Here is a 20,163-nt window from a genome sequence, read left to right as displayed (position 1 = left end):
CGTTACTGCTTTCTTTATATTCTTGGCACTTTTCACATTTGCTACAGTGACATACTTTATTTTTTATAATTTAAGAGCATTATATATATAATATATGTTCCGAAGGCCAAACTTGACCTGGTTCTTTGAAGATAATAAACACAAACTTTTGTTCCACCCCAGGATATTATTAGTGTGAGGCTCGAATGCCACCTGTGTCACCACCGATGATGAAAGCTTATTAAAGGCCCAAGAAGCTCATTCCTGACCCACATCAGGTGAGGGAACAAAATGAGAACAGGATTCATGTCAGTTCGTACAAATCTAGATCATCCTTCTCTTCATAACTAAAGATCAAAAGCGTTTCAAATGTTGGTTTTCTTTTCTTTTCTTTTTTTGCTTTCTTTTTCTCTTTTCCTAACTAAATCAAACAAAGAAAATTTGGAGCCTGCCTCTCCACAAAGGAGAATTAGATTGCTTTTTTTTTAAACGCATTTTGTGAGAGAGGGTTTTCTGACTTGCATGTGCAGCTTCTGAAGCCTGACGTGCTGGACCGCTGCTCCCCCCCAGCTCGCCCGCCGCATGAGGGGGCTGCTCTGTCACCCCCACCTCACGTCCCTCCACATCCTCCTGCACCACCCCCTACCCTTGCACCTGACTCTCACCTCTGTCTGGAGGGTGGGTAGAGAGGTACAAGTTAAACCTGAAAAAAGCACTTTGTTAGTAGCCCTTTTGTGGAATTAAAGTGCCGCTTTTATCTCACTCTAATTCAGAAGCAGTTTGATTTTTCATATTGGCAGAATGGCCTGTTAATTCACAGATGGGGAGAGTCAATTAGCAAGCCATACGAGCTGCACTAGAGAGGACGTCAGGGAAAGTCAGAAAGCCCAGCAAGGGCTCTGCTCTGACAGGTCGGGTCTCTCCTCCCCCGGAGAACTGAATGTAATTCCTTCCTCTGACACGTTACGGACCCTGTTACGTTGCAGGTAAGTAGTAAGAGGATTCTGATTAACCTCTCACGCACCCGGCTGTATGATATGGTCAAAGTAGCTTCTACACCAGGGCTGCCTGGAATATGCCTCCTTGAAATAAGAACACCGTGGGACTATAAAGAGACACCAAGATGCAGCGGTGGTAAGTTGATGCGTTATTTTTCAGAAGCCTGTAATGTGTGGAAACTGACAAGCTGGACCACTTTTTTACCAGTTTTCCAGGAGCTCAGGGGCTTTCCTGCCTTTGGAAGTTCTGCCTCATAGGTCATCTCATGTGGTTCTCATATCAACCAAGGTGATGACGTGGGGACGACCTTCACTTTTAGGGGACAAGCAAAGGCCCAGAGAGGTGATGCGTGGGGACCGCCATCCTCCCTCTGGGCAGGGATGGTGCTGGGCCCAAGGAGTCTGGGGCCAGGGTGAGGCATATACAGGACGTGTGGGATGGGACAGCAGGAAGAGGTTTAGGAAGTTGAGTGCAGCTTTGCCTATGCTTCCAGTCTTGCTAACGCCAGACTGAACAGGATAAGGGGTTGCCATCCCCTGGGGGCCTAATCCTCTAATGGCCCAGAAGTGGGAGGGTCGGGAGATGGCTTTGGCGGGAGCTGTGCGAAGCCCAAGGGGGTGAATGCTCTGGGGAGGAGTGATTCACAAACAGGTTCTACAGGGAGGGCGGGTGTGAGGCGGGGGCATTCTGGGAGGAAAATCCGAAATTCATAGCAGAAGGAGCCAGGAAAAGGAAGGAGCTGAGGGGCAGGTGATGGCAGGCTTTGGAAGAGCTGCCAGCTGAGTGTGTCGGTGAGTCCCCAGTGAAAGAAAGAGCCAGGTGCTGAGCAGCTGGGGGAAGGGCTGTCTTCTGGGACTCGGGGAACAGTGTTTACGCTTCTGCAGTTTGCAGACATGCCTCTACCTCAGGCCTGCCATAACCTGAGCTAGCGGTCTCTTCTAGAAAGCCACTTAGCAAAAATTAGAAATTTTCTCTGCTACCTATTTGTCTATACTTATCAATAGTATTCATGATATTCATCTGATCCCCAAGCCAGTTTGAATCGAGATGGCTTTAGACTTTCTGTATCTCGGTGTGGTATGTGAAAATCAAGCCACCCTGGAGAAAATATTGCATGTGTCACAGACATCAGCATTTTACCGAAGTGCTTTCTTTCTACAGAGAAGGTTAAACACGCCTGCTATACCAGACACAGCAAGAATATATGTGAGTATGTGTGCGCACATGCGTGTTTGTGAGTGTGTGTTTGCGTGTGTGTGTGTTTACAAGCGGATACAGAAAGCCATGTAGGTTTACCTGCATTCACAGGTACACTGAGGACGATTCCAAGAGACATCAGAGTGGGATACGTAACAGCAATTCCAAAATTTAATACAATATTGAATGCTGAAATACAGAATTAAAAAAAAACAGGTGTTATTCACGACTGGCCCTGGACTTTCCCCTGGTCCGTCGGACCCCAGCTTCTCTGATGAGGCTGGAGTCGTAGGTGTTTTGCCCTCTACTCTGACTCAGTGAATTCGGGGTTCCTGCAAGGGCTCCAGAACTGGGGGATTAGGGCCAAACATCCTGCTGACTCAGCTCTCCTCTCTTCCCTGAGCTTTGAAGAAGGGAAAAGAAATCTGGAAAAGGTAACCAGCGAGCAGACACTAGAAAAGAGGATTGGGGCCCTCCTATGTAGCCTACTAACTTTGCTTTTCTCTGTTGCTGCCAATGATTCTGGGATGACTATGAATAGGAGCTTTGGAATGTACGTTTTTATTTTTAAATTTATTTTAATTTAGTTTTTTTTCTTTTTGAATTTTTTTTATTGTGGTAAAATACATGTAGCATAAAGTTTATTAGCCTAATCGTTTTTAAGTGGTACGTACAGTTTTTGATGGAAACGGGGTGAGGCACCTCCTTGGCTGCTTTCCTGCTTAGGACCAGCCTTGTATCAACTAATGGTGATGATGATGACACCATTAATGATAATGATAATGATAATTGCTAGTATTTACTGAACATTATCCGGCAGTGTTCTAAGAGCTCGCTGCACACACTAATTTACTAACCTCTTACCAGCCCTATATAAGGAACGTACTGTTATTAGTAGATAACACGTAGCATACTGGGCTACTAGCTCACTATTCAGAGCGCCAAATGAGCATGGCCACTAGTGCAGCGACTGTAGTCCCGGAATTAGAATCCAGTGTCATCATTTCAAAGGCTTTCCTTTTCGCGACACAATGACCTAGAAAAGCGCGAGGAACTTAAGGACAATAAGAGACTCGTTTTTCTCCTTCAGGACACGGGTTTCCAAAGACTCCCCTTGAGCTGCCCAGGTGCCGCTCTGTCAGCCCCCGCTTTCTGGTGATCCTGACAGGGTGATCGCCACTTACTCAATAAGAGGACTGAAAATCCACAAAGGTTTCCCCATGGAATGTCATCGAAAGAGCTCCAGTATTCCACTTTGGTAAAGTAGAGGATGACAGGAGTACAGGTGATGAAGAGGACGTTAAACACACCCAAAATGGACAGAAATAAGGCGGCTTCTCCGAACTTAGCACTGCCCAGGAGGAGCTTGAACAGGACCTGACGGAGAGAGCACAGGAGGAGGGGTGATGGCTCGCCTAGGACTCCAACTTGCCACGGAGAAGCGAGTGCACTTGGTTAAGCTGGGGCTGGACCACGGGACCGACAGCCATGTGACGGGTAAATGCTACCTCGTACGGCCTTCAGTGAGGGGCGGTGGGCTTTACCTACGCCCAGTAGCAACACGATGGAGAGTCACTCTCCAGGTACACAGAGAGCAACTCCAGAAACCATAGGTTGTCACACCAGGCTTGATTCCTCTGGGCTGTATTCACGACACCACATCCCCGCTTCAGAGCACTGAAGGTGAGGAAGCCACATAAATGAGAAGCCACTTAAATTAGAAGTATCTGCCGTGATTACACATTCCTCTTGGGGACCCCTAACATTAATCTCTGACCTTGAACAACACAGTTTGAAAACCACTGTCCCCAAGCAAAAGGGCTTTGGCTGCAAAGACATTTCCTATAACTCAAAGGGAGAGGGATTATAAGACTCCCAGCTTTCTCTGCTCCAGCTCACCACCCCTGTTCCAGACACGGCGTGGGTTTCAGCGGAACACACCCGACTTTGGTTTCGTGCACCTGTTCCTGTTTGTACATATCTCAGATGCATGAAAAGCCAGGAGAGGGACAATGGTGACTGGAGAGGCCGGGAAGCTGAGCTCCCAGAGGCAGTAGGCCCCCGGTCAGCCCCCATGTTTACTGAACCGTCCACAGTTAGGGACCTGATGGTCCAATTTCAGTCTCTGCCCTGTCGTCCTTCCTACTTTCCTCCTTCTTCCTCTTCCAGCCATTTCACATCTCTTTCAGGTTATCTCTGGGCATTTCTGGGCAGGAAGCACGGAAAGGGAAATACCGTCAATTGCTTTCACCCTTCCACCTACCGGCCTCTCTGGATAAAGTTCAGGCAGTGGAGGAGATGGAAGTGTAAGTCTAAATCAGAATATCTGTGTTCATCGTGGACTGCGTTTCTATCCGCTCTCGGCTTCCCATTAGCATGCGGCTCATTGAAGAGAGCAGACTGTGTCCTCCCAATATTTTCTGCATTTGGACCATGGCTCTGGAGTCATAGAATGGGGCTAGACTATCACATCTTCTGAGTGAGATGTGTCCCAGAGGAGGAAGATGGCCTGTGTGTGGTGGGCAGTGAGGGCAGGGAGCTGATGAAGGGTGAGACGGTACAGACGTTTCACTTTCCGAAAGTGTGTTCCTCCCAGTGCTGGAAAAAAGTTCCTTTTCTTAGAACTTTCTACAGTCCTTTATGTTCTCTGTCCAACCGTCTGGATCCACAAAGGGCCAATAAGTCTCGAAGCTAAAATCTCATTTCTCACTGAATCCTCCAGTTCAATTTCCCAACCTGGAGACCACACAATATTTGCATTCTTGACTTCGGATCCAAAGAGAAGGGCAAGTGAGGGGAGAGGGTGGCCGAGAGGCATGACGGAGCAGGGGAGAGAGTGAGGGATGAGTGTGGGGATAAAAATTGTTTCCTCTCGAGACTTGCAGTTGGCCACGCCTCCCAGCAGTTCCCAACGTTTTGTCAAAAATATTTGATAATTCCCCATATGATAGTAGTTGTGCTTTTATTTATTCAGTCTACGGGCAACGCTTGAAATGCATATGGATTCATGTTGAATATTGGTGGCCTCAAAAACCAGGTGATAAAAGATTTCAAAGCTGTACCAGATATTCAAATTTTCATGCCCAATCTGGTGGGAAAGTATCTGACCAAACACTGAGCCAGCCAGTTAGGGCCCCGGATCCTTCTCCAGTCCTTGCCAAACAAGGAAGTCACCAATCGGACTCAGCCAATCCATGGTTCCACCCGTTTTATCCCAAACGCTGCAAATGTACAGCCATTGATGGAAAGGTCTAGAAAGCCAGGGCTGAGAGCTGCTGTGTGTCTCAGCACGGCGAGGCTTCGTGTGCCCGGCGCTCCTGGAAAACAGCTGCTCATCTTCAAGCCCAGGCTCCATCAAACGTCCCCCCAAAGCAACGGGCCAGCCACGCCGAGGCCTGCCCTTCCCTCCCGGGACGGCCCAGAGAGCCTGCTCGCCGCGCCTACCTTGTAGAGGGCGGACGTGGAGGCCGAGCCCACCACCAGGGCTATGCCGATGACAGAGTGGCTGTGGAAGCCATCCGCGTAGGTCATCATCACGATCCCAGCGATGGCGAGGATGGCGGCCACGATCTGGATGGAAGGAAGACACGGTGGTCAGGGCAGCGGTGGGGAATCGGAGGGGCCCCCTACGTGCCAAGGGGGAGGCATGTTCATGGGGGTGCGATGGCGGGGAGGCTCCTTTTCAGTCCTTCTTTGGGGACCAAGCAAAGGCTGCTTTCCTGTCTAAATATTTGCCCCTGCTTGCAAGGGGGCACTCGGCAAAGCCCGGCATGACCCAGGAACTGGCAACGGTTGGCAGCAAGGAGTGGCACCGTGGCTCGGCATCACGTGGGAGGGGGGCAGCCACGTGATTCCCGGGCACCCGAGAGGAGGCGGTCATAATCCCAACGACAGGCTATTTGGTCGTGACAAGGCCTGGTCGTGACCACCTCCTAGGTCGCTTGCAACCTTCCGTAAGCACCTCATAGGGTCCTGCTTTTATGTATCTCATATCTCAACAGAGAAGGCACAGTGACGACCACAGGCCTTGGCCCCGTTTTACACGCCAGCAGTAGGACCTTCTGAGGCAGCGTGTGTCACGGGCCAATCAGGGCTACAAATAGTGTCCTAACCCTGGCGCTGCAGTTCCTTTCCTTGGCTGCTGCAGGGCCTGACCTCCACGGCCCACCACCTCCAATCCTGTTCTCGTCCAGATACGAACTTCTCAGGTGGAGTGGACGCTCCAGGGACACATACACATTCCTGCTGTGCAAAGTCAAACTGTCAGAGTGCACAGGAGATCAACTAACTTGGGATAACACTTCCCAAAGGAGAAATGCATGAGCACCCAGAATAAGTACAAGTTCTAATCAGAGGTGGTCGTGGAGCTGCAGAAACATTGCTGGGTGACAAGTTGTAAGGGGCCGCTGTAGGCAGAACCCAGGGAGGGCAGGACAAACGTGCGCAGCACAAGTTTTGACCACTCAATCTACTGGGAGTTTCTCTCTTACGGATTGCTCAAAATTCCCTCCGCTCTCTGTAGCAGTATCGAGTAGCTGACATTTACTGAGTGGTCACGGGATACATGTTTTCTGTGTATCTTCTCATTTAATCCTCAAATTAGGTAGACATTATCATTCATTTCATTTTACAGGCATGGACAGGCTCAGAGAGGTTCAGCAACTTGCCCAAAGTCACAGAGCTAGTGTGTGGCAAAGCAGGGACACACATTTCAGGTCTAATTGCAAAGTCACTGTTTTTATATATATATATATATATATATATATACACACACACACACACACATATATATAAATAAACATATATATAAAAACATATATATATACACACATATATATATACATAAACAGAAAGTAGGATTCACATAATAAGCCGCTGCCAATTCTACTCTGAGATCTAAAGTAAGGTTTCCTGCATGGCTGAAGTACCATGTTTAGGTTAGTGAGAGGTAAAGTGGTTGGGTCTCAGCAGCCTGAGTTGTGCATTCCTCATGCAGTATTTTCATATAAAGACACATCCACCCACACACAGAGGCCCTTGAGAGAGCAGGAGATCATCATTTCCTAGAGAAGCACCATCCCTGCTCTGTCTACTTGCTCTTTCTGGTTTAGTGATTCACCTTTATCTCTCCTTATCACATAATGCACATATTTTATATTCAAATGCTACACGTACTGTGTACGACTCTTCATTAAGAGAAAGAAACAGAGGCACGAGACAATAAGTGACTTTTTTCCCTCCAGGAGAACAAGGGGCTAATGAAAAAGCAGGCAGGGCAAGGGGTGTGGGTTCTGCTCCAGAGGACACGCACGGTGCAAAGATGCTGCACCCGGCAGTTGGACCGGGCTACGCAGCCAGGTAAACAGAGAGAGGGAACTAATTAGAAAAAGAAGGGAAGGAGAGAGAGAGAGAAAGAGGGAAGAATACAGCTACATTTCAGATGATGTGGTGCATCTCCAAAGGTACTTGAGTCTTGCCAAACATAAAGATGAAGTTTGAAGGAATGAAGGAGAACAAGGATTATTTTTCCCTGAAGATTTACAAGGCAGATTTGGGACTTCTTTACTCTCTTTTCTCTATTGATTAAATCACAAGCAGCTGAAACCTTCCGCCTGAGCTGTGCTGTGCAGAAGAGCTGAGGGAAGAGGCAAGAAATAGAGGGCGTGGGTGGCCACTGGCTTCCTGGCCAACCTTCGCCAAGTCCAGGCCGGTGGGTTCATTCTGACAGGTGGCACCGGGGACAGCGCTCCCCCCCCCCGTTCACGCCTCCAGGGCTTCTCCTCTTGGGGGTCCCCGCCACACGTCACAGGCTTGACCCACCCGATTACAGGGCTCACTCTCTGGGGATCAACAGTCCCCCTGGAACCTCCAGCCCTGAGCCTGAGGCCCTGACCGCCGTGCTGGAGGGGAAGCTGGTGCTGACCTCGCGTCCAGTACCCCTAACAGCAGAGCAGAGTTGAAACATACCCTGCGGGTCTGGGGGGCAGAGCCTGAGCGTCCTTCCCCAAGCCTGCCATTCCCTTGAAGATGCCAGATCTCTTTAAAAAATAAGTGCAGAGTTTACATTTTCACCCTAACATGTCTGGTTTCTTGGTTTACATTTGGAAATGTTCCCTGCCTGTTTCCTGCACTCAGATGAACTCTCCAGGAAGGCCGGTCCTGCGTGTCCTGTGGTTTCACGTGGTCCTCACCTTCTAGATCTGGGCCCCCCTGGGGGAGAACAGCGAGTCTCAGGATGGGATCAAGTGAATTTCCCTCCTTCCCCCCACCCCTCCTTTCTCACACTTTCCTGTTGCCCCCAACCCCAATGTATCCCACTGAACAAGAACTTGGGGATCCAGACAGATGGGTGACAGTGGCCTGAGACCAACAGGGGTGACAACCACCATCTCTACTTCGGCTGGGGAAAATTTGCCCGGAGAAGAGGAAGAAACACGGGCATGGGGGACGCTGAGGCCAGCATGCTGCCGTTTAACCTCTTAATGGGGGCCTTGCCCGTGTGGTTATAACCTGCCCGGCCCCCAGGGCTCTGGATTCAGGGCCCCAGCAACCCACCGATGCCCCCGGACCCCCCATGGCGCACTGCTCCCCATCAGATGTCGGGCCGAGAGGGAAGGTGTAGCCCTCAGTGGAGCTGGCCCCCTCTCAGACCAGCACCCTCCCCGCTCCTGCTAAAGGTGTGACGGACTGCACGTTCTCTGCCAGACAGAGCCCCGTCTGCGATGCATTTCAGATTTGCACAGTTTGGGGCAGTTTAAAAAAAGGGAAAGGACAGGCTAATTTTTAAATATACCTCCCCCTAACATTTCCCCTCCTGACCCCTGTGCTGCCCTCATCGTCCAAGAGAGTCCGGAGGAATTTCCAGATGCTCTAGTTCACCCCTCTCGTGTCGGAGGCTGGAAAGGGGTCTGAGCCGTGAACCCCCCGCCCCGGGTTCCCCTACGCTCTGTGTGCCCTGTGCCCTCCCCCAGGCTGTGCTCAGGTGGCAGGGGACAGCCGCCCAAACAGAAGTTGGAGTCGGGATCAGCGGTTGGGGTTACCGTTCAGGGATGGCCCCGGGTGAAAGGCCGCCAGCGTGTTAACTATGGAAGACGTCAGCTGGGATATTACTGAGATGCGAACTGCTCTTGGAAAGTCCAGGCTCCCCAGGACCGCGTGCTGCGGTTGGATGCCACCCGGATGATCCCCTAGCGTGTCTTCTCGCTCCTTCTCCAGTCCTCCTGGTGTGAACGCTCTAGCTGGCTCTGAAGAGCTGACAGTCCCATCTGCCACCTCCTCTGACGTGCGGGCTGCGGGTGGTGCAGCTGGTCAACCCCGCCTTCATCCAGCTGCGGACCACGGCCGGGCGGGCTTGGGCCTGGGAGGGGCCACACCTCCTGCCCCCAGAATTCTACTTGCTCTCATTCTCCTGCTGCTTCTGCTACACCAAACCGCCTCCCTAAATAGTTGCCAGCCTCTGACACTGTCAACTGAAGAACTGGGCAGGTCCGTCAAACGTCTCTTATTGAGAAGGAATAAGAAGAATAACAACACTGAGAAAAGATGACATGTATTGGGTTTCATGTGTCGGGCATGCATACCTCATTTTATTCTTACAACTGTTCTCGGAGTACTAATATTCTATTTTAACATTGGGTAATTAAGGCTCAGAGATGTTAAGTAACTAGCTCAAGGTCCAACAGCTCATGAGAGTGGACCCAAACCCTCATCGCTCGACTCTAGGTTAGAGGACCCATTATGACCCCAAGCCTGGAAGACATGTGAAACGCACATCTAAGTGCAGAGTCAAGGGGTGATATGGGGACCAACGTGGGCTCCTCTCATACACTCGCCTCTGATGCCATATGTGGCCACGATCTCCCCAGCATTCGAAGATAAACATTTTCTTCTCCCTGGTCTGTCTGCATGACTCTGCCCTGTTGATGTTTTCTAGGAACCACAGCCCTTGTGATTTGAGTCACTGCCTTAATAACTCAGGCCCTCTATGTCACCTGTTCCACAAACATCTGTCCTCTACATCTGTGTGACTCTCAGGCCAGAATGCTCAGCCCTCCAGGACGGAAAAGAGTGTCAGTTCCCTTCAATCTCTGGCAATGACCCAGTAGAAGGTGCCAGCTAGCCCAGCAGTCTGAGGGAAGTCTCAAAGAACCTGTGTACTGGTTAGGTCGTATCTTGGGCTCAAATCTCCATCTGTTTCTCAAGGGGGACCTTTCAGTCACACCAGCCAGCTGCTGACATTGTAACAAATTTTACTAGCTCTCTGAACTCTTGAAGACGAGAAGAGGGCGCTCCACCTTGACTTGGAGCGGGATGACCTTCGAGGACAGGTCACTTACTTCTAAGAGGAGTGATGATTATCAGAGAGACCCACGACTGCACGGTGCTTTACAGGTTACGAAGTTCCATCACTGACACCGGCTCCTGGATCTTCATTTCAGTGCTGGCCTCATGTCAAAGGCTTCAACACGAAAATCTGTTCAGTCTACAGTGGTCGGCACAGCCCAAGCTGAGCAAGTGGCCAGGACGGCAGGACTGAATCACAGCTCAGGGATGTTAGCGGAAACCCTCTTGCCCATGAAAAGCAACGAGGAAAAGATCTGGTTTTCTGTGAGTCTAAGTGGGTTTCAGTGTTTTCACACCTCCTTCTTTTAACCTCAAAAACTTTGTTTTCTTCTGCTTAGACGCGGAATGAACCTTGAAGCCTCCTTTCACAGTAGCAATCTTATCTGGAATTCGTTTTGGACATCAGAATCACGCCAAAAAGTGCTCCATGCATTCCCCTGGCTTTTGACCTCACAATAAAGCCACAGTGGGTCCTAGGATATCCGAATCTTCAGCGTCCAGGCAGGCAGGTGATTGGACCAATTGCCTCTGGCCATACCGCATTTCTAGTGGAGGTGTATTCGATGGTTTATTGGCTCAAAGCGTTTCTGGGTGGTAGCACAGTGAGCAGAGTTCTTATTCTAAAATTAACACGAAGCCTCAAAACACATTTTTCCCCTACTGCAAGGTAAAAATCCGACTCAGCAGTTGACTCACGTCCCCACTGCTGTTTGAGAAGCTAGGTGGGCGTGAGTCCTCCGTGAAGGTGATACCACTGCTCCCAGGACAATTAGCCAAGGACACAAGCAGAGGGCCTGGAGTCTGCCCCTTGCTGGGTTCCCAGCAGGGTCCACTCTAAAGCGGAGGTCCCCAACCCCCGGGCTGTGGACCAGTACCGGTCCGCGGCCTGTTAGGAACCGGGCCGCAGAGCAGGAGGTGAGCGGCGGATGGGCGAGCGAGCGAAGCTTCATCTGTATTTACAACCGCTCCCCATCGCTTCCCATCACTTGCATTACCGCCTGACCATTCCCACCCTCCACCTCCCCACCCCTGTCCGTGGAAAAATTTTCTTCCACGAAACCCGTCCCTGGTGCCAAAAAGGTTGGGGACCGCTGCTCTAAAGGGGCTGCCCTTCAAAAGGATTCTGAGCTTCGTGGGCTTCCTACACGGCCTGAGGGTGCAGGAAGGAGTAAGCGAGGCGCTCTGACTACAGGACTACTAGCTGCCTGGTCGAATCCTTTTTGTCCTTGTTTGTGACAAGGTGATGGTGGGGCAGTGGCAGATCCTGGCCAGCAGAGGGAGACAAGCAGAAGCCGGCAAGATTCTGTCAAGGCTGAATGTCGCCTGTTCCTTTTATCTATATTTCGACACATGCTTGATAGCGCAGTTGTCATATTTCACACAACTGTTCTGAAATGTGACTAGCTAAATCTGACTTGATTTTAAGGGAATTTCCGCAGTCTCAGAGGTAACAACCAGAGGTAATTCAGGGGTATCATTTCATTCTCCCTTGCTCTGGGGTTGAAGGGAGTGAAACTGTCCCTCCAAAGTTCGGACTTAGCATAAGTGTGTCCGGCCCACTTGGGCATTGAACCCACGGTCCAGACAAAGGGCCGCCAAGACTGCACGTCCGTGTGGATGCAGAAGGACCTTTGGCTTTCAGATACCTCCTAAGCAGACAGTGGCAGTGTTAGCAGAGAGCTCCAGGCCATGGGACCCCTGAAAGGCGGGGTGAGCACATAACTCCTCCCAGGGGGGTCCCCGAGCAGCACACACTTTAGGGAATGCTTGTTGAAATGCTTGAAATGAAAGGTGCTTTAATGAACGCTTGTCTAGAATGGTTCGCAAGCAAGAAGGTTTGCAAGGCACCCCGAGAGCCGGGCTCCTTTTCTGCTGCAAATCAGAAGGAAAGTGGTTAGCAGCTTACGCTTAACAGCCCAGCACATGGAGCTAAGCAAGCCGATGGGCAGGTTTTGGTTGGCATGACTGAGTGAGGGAGGAAGACAGAGAATAAGGAACTTACCCTCACTCCCATGAACCTGTCCCTGAGAACGATCCATGAGAGCAAGAACACAAAAGCTTTGTTGCAGCAGAACAATACGGAGACATCCGTAGTGTTTATTTTCTTTATTGCATGTAAGTACAGGTAGTTTGTGAGTGTCCAAAGAACACCAAAGGGTGCTGCCTTGGTAAAAAACACCTTCAAAGTCAAGCCATTGTCTCCAAAAAATCGACAGCATTCCCTAAAACAAGGAAAGAGAGTCAGTGTTATTATATTCTTGGCTTGAGACAGACCATTTTTTTCCCCCTCTACCCAGTTTAGTTATTTATTTATTTTTAGCAGATGCAGGACGGGGTGGGGTCCTTTTATTTATTATTATGTTTTAGCAACATCTTTCTATCAAAGCCCTTCAATCTATGCTTTAGTCCATTGAAGAAAGCGTCGCACAAGGATCTGCTGTCATGGATTATTCCTTCTGTCCGTGTTGGGTTTGGAATGGATGGTGCTGGCAGAAGGTAATGTTGGGGCCATCTGATGTGAAGAAGCCCCAATTCCACGGTGACTGCCTAAGGGATTCTGCCACTTGGTTAGTAAGAGAAGGACATCCCTAGACCTTTTCTTCTCAGGGGACTGGATATTGAAGAGAACTCACTGAAACATATTTTTTTAACAAATTTGCCCCCAAATGAAATTGCCTGTGATCAGGCAGTGGCAGTCATTTCCTGGGCACGTCTAATATATTTTGGCTGTGATATCAATGGTTTTAACTGTCTATACATTTTCTCCACGAGGCCCTTTCTAGAGTTTGTCATTTCACCGAGTGGAAGGGCCTGTCCCCACGCCATCTGAGAGGTGAGCACAGGAGGAATGAGTAGGTCGAAGAGCTCAGCATCTTAAGAGAGGAAGAGGTGAGGAAACGCCTGTAGAAGAAAGTTTTCCAACGCCATCATTCCAGATTCTAGGGGAAGGATCATCGATATCTGAAAAGCTGCTTAAGAAAAAGAAAGCCGGGCTTCCCTGGTGGTGCAGTGGTTAAGAATCCACCTGCCAATGCAGGGGACACGGGTTCGAGCCCTGGTCCGGGAAGATCCCACATGCCGCCGAGCAACTAAGCCTGTGCGCCACAACTACTGAGCCCGCGAGCCACAACTACTGAGCCCGCGTGCCACAACTACTGAAGCCCGCGCGCCTAGAGCCCATGCTCCACAAGCGAAGCCACCACAGTGAGAAGCCCGCGCACCGCAACAAAGAGTAGCCCCCGCTCGCCGCAACTAGAGAAAGCCCGCGTGCAGCAACGAAGACCCAATGCAGTCAAGAATAAAATAAATAATATAAATAAATTTAAAAAAGAAAAGAAAAAGAAAGCCAACCTTGCCCAGGCAGAAGAAGATGGGAAGAGGAGTCTGTGGGCAGAGGGTGTGGAGAGAGGGCTGAGGGGCTGGCTCTACAGACAGCGGCCCGCTGCCCTGGGTGGGAGTGGAGAGCATCGTGCTGCTGGGCCCCACGAGCCCGGCCAAGGACAGGGACATGAGGACATGCTGCCCCGCAACCATCACTGTCCAGCCTCACGACAGGGCCCAGGGGGGCCCACGTACCAGCGAGTGAGCGGTCAGGGAGAGAAAAGATGGAACGGGAATGAGCCAAAGGCGCTAAGGTGGGGAAGAGCCGCAGCCCGTGCCACTCAGCATGAAAATGCAGCAGTCACGGAGGAAAACGGAAAACAAGAGTCAAAGGGGACTTGATGCGATTTTAAATTTAATCTTGTTTGCTCTTTTCATCAATCTAAAATGCAATCTGCCTTTGTTCATTGCTCCACTGTGGGATATCCATAGAAGAAACAGAAAACTCATCACCGTTTGCTGAACCCAGAGTCTTACGTTGCTTCTAAACCAGCAGCAGGTAAATATAAAACATGCAAATCACTAAATTTACCATGAAACCAATTCAACTGAATTGATTCCATTTTGGCTCTCTATGAATGGAACTTTCATCTAACTGACATGTTGATATTTCTGTTTGCCGTGTAATTTTCATGCAATAGTTCAGCTGCATTTTCCATGGGTCTTTCTGCAGCCCCTATTTACAGGACAGTCTTCTCTCCCCCAGGGACGGTGACCAGGGGCAGCTTCCTTCATGTTTGTGATTATGGCGGCTATAAAGTGAAGCCGATCCCTTGAGAATGATCAACAGGAAATGCAAGTATTCTTTCTTGTCATTAATGTTAACCTATTTTAACCAAACTTAGAGGTTGTTACCCTGCTTAAGGGAACATAACACAAGGAGGATTTCCAAGTTGCCCCTATTATAAAAAATGATTCATGTTGTTGCAGGGGCCATACAAAGTCAACTGGACACCTTACGTCCTCTCTGAGAATCTACGTTTGATTCATCCAACGTGTGATGGTTGTAGAAGTGATGGGTGGGGTACAGACACGGCTGGGTAGTGAACGGCCCAAGCTGTTGACCAGAAGTGGGGAGGAGAGGGGATCCATCCTGGAGATGGAAAAGGCAAGACTTCTGGGCCCAGCAGAGCTCTGTTGGCCCTTTGAGGACTCACGGTCAGGGGATTACAGGCCAGGTGGGTAGATCTTGGTTCTAATGAGACCAAGATGATTGACCCCTGAGCCAGTGAGCCTAGTGCTGTTTTAAGACCAAAGACTGTGCACTAATCCATGTCAGCTGGCTTGGGTATATGGCCCACATATACCCTTGATGGCAAGGGGACCCAAGAGAGATGACAAGCACAAATCCACCTCTTCTTGGTGTACCAAGAATAGAGGACAGTAGATACTCTCTTGGCTGATTTCCACTTGGCTGACGCGACAGTCTAATGCCCTTCATTGCTGGCACAATAAAGGCCTGATGAGGCTGGCAGGTTACTGCCCAGCATGCCCAAGCCCTGTGGTTCCTACTGACTGAGTCATGTGTTGGCCAAGATTTCAATGTCTTTGTTTCCAGTCCTGCTTGTGTCAATTGTTCTTGGTTGTTTCAAGCGCGTAATTCAATTAAATATTTCCTAAACCAATGAAGTATGACTGAGAAAAGAAAGTTGTGCTTTTCCTATGAAATCTAAATTGAGAGCTTCAAGGAAGACTTAATAAAAGCAAGTCACTAAAATATTGCTACCGAATTAGGTGTGAATGAAACACTGTGAAAGACAGGGAAAACCATAAAAATCTCTAAGTTCTCCGCTCATATTATTTAACAAAGACCTATGTTCTTGGTGCTCTTTAAAGAACTCTGGCTGGGATAGGCTAGCTTGGTGGGATTAGGATGGCTTGCCATTTAATTCAAGTCAACAAGCACCTGTTTATCACTTGTTATGGTCACAATTCTAGACACTGTAGCTGATACAAAACAAGTAAATAGTCCCTCCTCTTGAAAAAATTATGGTAAAATTGGGAAGATAAGACTGATTCCTCAATAGGAAGTAATGCAAGTTTAAATAAAATCACCTATTAGGTGGTGTGGAATATAATAATGCCATAGAATTCCTATCAAGTGGAGAGAGTTGGACTGATTGGAAAAGGTCTCATAAAAGATAAGATTTTGAGTTAAACCTTTAAGGATAGCTAGGATTTATACAGTCGGGGTTGGGGAAAATATAATATCCTTAGAGAGAGAAGAAATTGGACCCATGACACAAGAACAAATGGCTATAAAAATGGAAATAATCTTGCAAATTAAATACAGAATAGCCAAATTTTAAAAATTAATAGAAGAGTTAGAATATACAGTCAAGATAAACTCGAGGAGGGGGAGAGAGTGAAAGTGAGAGTGAGACAGATGGAAAGAAAAGCTTATATGAGAAGGTCAAGCCAGAAGGTCCAATATTGAACTTAAAAAGAAACACCAGAAAGAGAAAAATGAAAAAATGAGATGGAGGAAATTACAAAATAAATAATTCAAGAAAGTTTTTTAGAACTATAGGACATGAGTCTTCATAATGAATGGACTCACCAAGTACCAAGCAAAACGAAGAACCACGACAAGGTATATACTTGTGGCAAAAAGGGATAAAGATAAGACTTAAGGCTCCCAAGAGAAATAAAACAAAATTGGGAGAATTGGGAGTGACTGAGAGTGAGTGGGTGTGGAACAGGAGTTACCATTTTTAAACGATAATTGTTTTATTATTCATTTGCTTTTCCAACGTATGTGCAAGTATTAAAGTGCTAAAAATAAAAATTATTTAAAAACACGAGAGGTCAAGTTGCTGTGATTGAAGCTGCAAAGTGAGTGCCCTGAGATAGCTTTGAGGGGTGCAGTTTGAAAGCCATAGCTACAGGGAAACCCTACTAGTTACAGATAAGGATGCTGTAGCTCAGACAGATTAAATGATGCGCTCACGTTCAAGTTCAATCAGATAGTGGCGGAGCCAGACCTGCAGCCTGTGCTCACTCCTCAATGAACACTCCCCATGATCCCCTCTCTCTTCTGGATCCTTCCCATCACCATTTCAACATGTCTAAGCCTTGCCAACCTTAAAATACGCCCCCAAAGCAAGAGCAAGCACCTTCAGCCCCTTTTCCTGTCTCTTCCCCTCTTTCAGAGGCAAGACTTTAGAACCGTCATCTGCATTCATGTCCCCATGACCACCTCTCTCACTCTTCAGCTCTCTCTGATCCAGTGTCTGCTCCCACCACTCACCCAAACTCCTAGACTGATTACCAATGACCTCCCAGTTGCTAAATCCCATGGGTACTTTCCGGTCTTACTTTTGAGAGCCTTTGACATTGTTGACTGTTCCTCCTTTAACCAACCTTCTTGGCTTCCAACTCAGCACACTCCCCCGGGTTTCCTCCTACCTCTCCACACCCTCCCAAGGCTTCCTTGGTATTTTCCTAGGGTTCTCTTCTAGTTCCCCCTCTTTTGACCCTACGAACAGTCACTGAGCAGTCTAATCTACTGTCAGAGTTTCAAAGCCCAGCCAGTGACTCTGTAGTCAGGACGCTTCTCCTATCTGGTGCCATCTGCATCCTGGACATTCCCAGACACCAAAATTCAGCCTCCCCAGATGAACTCCCCATATTCCCCTCAATCCTCAATCACCATAAGGTACCACGATTCATATTTCTTCTACTGGCTAGATACTTCGGAATCATTCTTAACGTCTCCTTTTCCCTCTTCACATCTCATTCATCAACAAGGCTTACAGGTTACTTCTCCTAAGTATCTCATTGCCATGACCACCACACCACCTGGCCCATGCCTCTGTCTCCTCTCACTTGGACTACGGTCACTGGAATCTGAGCTTCTCTCCACGGTTGCCTCTCCTCCAATTCAATCCATTCCATACTCCATGCTGCAGTCAGAGAGATCCTCCTCTTCCCTCACTTTCCCTTAGGATGAGGGTCAAGCTCCCCACAGGCTTACCAGGTCCTTTCTGACCTGGCCTCTGCCCATCCTGTAGCCTTTATCCATCACTTCTCCAGCCCTACTCTGAATTTAAGCCACCTGGAACTCATTTCAGTCACTTGGATTCAGTGTTCTTTCTTTCTCCGCTCTGGGTCTCATCGGATCCTCTATTCCTCTGAAACACTCTTCCTCCTTCTTTAGTTGGTTTCTTTCCATCCATTGGGTATCAGTTCATATACCCCCTTCAGTGAAGTGCCCTGATATGTGCTCCCCAAATGCCCTGGACACCCCATCATACGTATAAGACCCTTTATTGTAACTGCTTATTTAATCATCTGACTTCACTAGAACATAAGCTCCATGTGGTCATTATATTTCTGCTTCATCTTATATCCCCCGAGCTTGGCTCATGATATGCGTTAATAAATGATTTATTTTTACAGAATGAATGTGCTTATTCCTTTACGGGGGACCACTGGTTTTCAAACAATGATGCACAGACCATCAGTCTTAGAAATCTCAGGGAACTTTTAAAAATACGAATTGCTTCGATTCAACTCTAGACATATTCAATCATACTTTCCTGTGAGGGGCCTAGGATTCTGTAGAGAATGGTGCAGTTTATATGAGGGTGACATTCCTGACAGCATTCCATAATTCAACATTTACACATCTTGATTTGTTTTCCCACAGTAGCACCATGTTTCTATTTGCCAGCTCATGTTAACACTGCCACCTAGCATTTATAGTTCCCTTGGCCTCTCCGAGATGACATTGTGATTCTTGTTTAACTTTTAAAATCTTGAGGGAGTCACATTATTTGAAATTTTATGCATAAATGAAACATTAGTCATACCTGTATTTTGTTACTGCAAATTTGCATTAAAATGAGACTGCACTGTATTTTAAAGAATTTCCAAATGATTCTCAAGTGCAGCTAAGTTTGGATCCAAAAGTTCATGCTGTCTCTCTCTCTCTGTTTGCTTTATTTCTTTAAAAAAAATTTAAAAATCATAGTAAAATCCACATAACATAAAAGCTACCATCTTAACCATTTTTAAGTATACAGTTCAGTGGTGTTAAAAACATTCACAATGCTGTGTAACCAATCTCTAGAATTCTTTTCATCTTGCAAAACTGAAACTTAGCACTCTAAATTAAACAACAATTCCCCACTCTTCCCTCCCTACAGCTGCTGGCAACTGCCACTCTACTTTGTCTCTATGAATTTGTCTACTGCAGGCACCTCATATAAGTGGGATCATACAGTATTTGTCCTTTTGTGACTGGCTTACTTCACTTAGCATAATGCCCTCAAGGTTCATCCATATTGTGTCATGTGTCAAAATTTCCTTCCATTTAAGGCTGAATAATATTCTGTTGTATATATCACATTTTGTGTACCCACTCATCCACTGATGGACATGTGGGCTGCTTCTACCTCTTGGCTATTGTGAATAATGCTGCTATGGACATGGATATACAAATACCTCTTTGAGACCCTGATTTCAATTCTTTTGTACATATACCCGGAAGTGGAATTACTGGATCATATGATAATTCTATGTTTAATTTTTTGAGGAATCATCACACTGTTTTGCATAGTGGTCGTACCATTTTACATTCCACCAGAAGTGCACAAGGATTCCAATTTTTTTACATCCTCATCAACACTTATTATCTTCTGGGTTTTTTAAATTTAAATTTAAATTTTAGCCATCATAATGGATGTAAGGTGATATCTCATTGTGGTTTTGATTTGCATTTCTGTCATGATTAGTGATGTTGAGCATCTTTTCATGAGCTTGTTGGACATTTATATATCATCTTTGAAGAATGTCTATTCAAGTCCTTTACTTATTTTTTCAGTGTTTCTTTTTATTGCTGTTGTTGAGTTATAGGAGTTCTTCATATATTCTGGATATTAACCTCTTATCAGATATATGATTTGCAAATATTTTTCCCATTCCATAGGTTGCCTTTTCACTCTGTTGATTGTGTCCTTTGATGCACAAGAGTTTTACATTTTGATGTAATCCAATTTATCTATTTTTACTTTTGTTGCCTGTTTTTGGTGTCTTATCCAAGAGATCATTTCCAAATACAATTCCATAAAGCCCCTATGCTTTCTCCTAAGAGTTTTACAGTGTTATCTCTTACATTTAGATATTTGATTCATCTTGAGTTAATTTTTGTGTGTGTTGTAAAGTTAGGATCCAACTTCCTTCTTTTGCATGTGGATATCCAGTTTTCCTAGTGCTATTTGTAGAAAGGCTGTCCCTTCCCCCACTGAATGGTCTTGGCAC

The 20,163-nt window shown here is 47.4% G+C and overlaps 1 protein-coding gene across 2 annotated transcripts in view; it reads right to left on the bottom strand.

The window, feature by feature from the left end:
- SLC35F3 (solute carrier family 35 member F3) overlaps positions 1-20,163 on the bottom strand; it is a 304,606-nt gene that overhangs the window by 1,857 nt on the left and 282,586 nt on the right. For both annotated transcript variants that reach the window (XM_059899437.1, XM_059899438.1), the window contains 4 exons: positions 12,521-12,740; positions 5,620-5,745; positions 3,360-3,552; positions 2,275-2,364 (listed from right to left, as the gene is read on the bottom strand). In XM_059899437.1, coding sequence (XP_059755420.1) covers positions 2,275-2,364; positions 3,360-3,552; positions 5,620-5,745; positions 12,521-12,740 — 629 coding nt within the window. The remainder of the gene's footprint in view (positions 1-2,274; positions 2,365-3,359; positions 3,553-5,619; positions 5,746-12,520; positions 12,741-20,163) is intronic.

The sequence above is a fragment of the Balaenoptera ricei genome, chromosome 16 (assembly GCF_028023285.1).
Source record: "Balaenoptera ricei isolate mBalRic1 chromosome 16, mBalRic1.hap2, whole genome shotgun sequence".
Lineage (NCBI taxonomy): Eukaryota > Metazoa > Chordata > Mammalia > Artiodactyla > Balaenopteridae > Balaenoptera > Balaenoptera ricei.
This window is presented reverse-complemented; position numbering and strand designations above follow the sequence as displayed.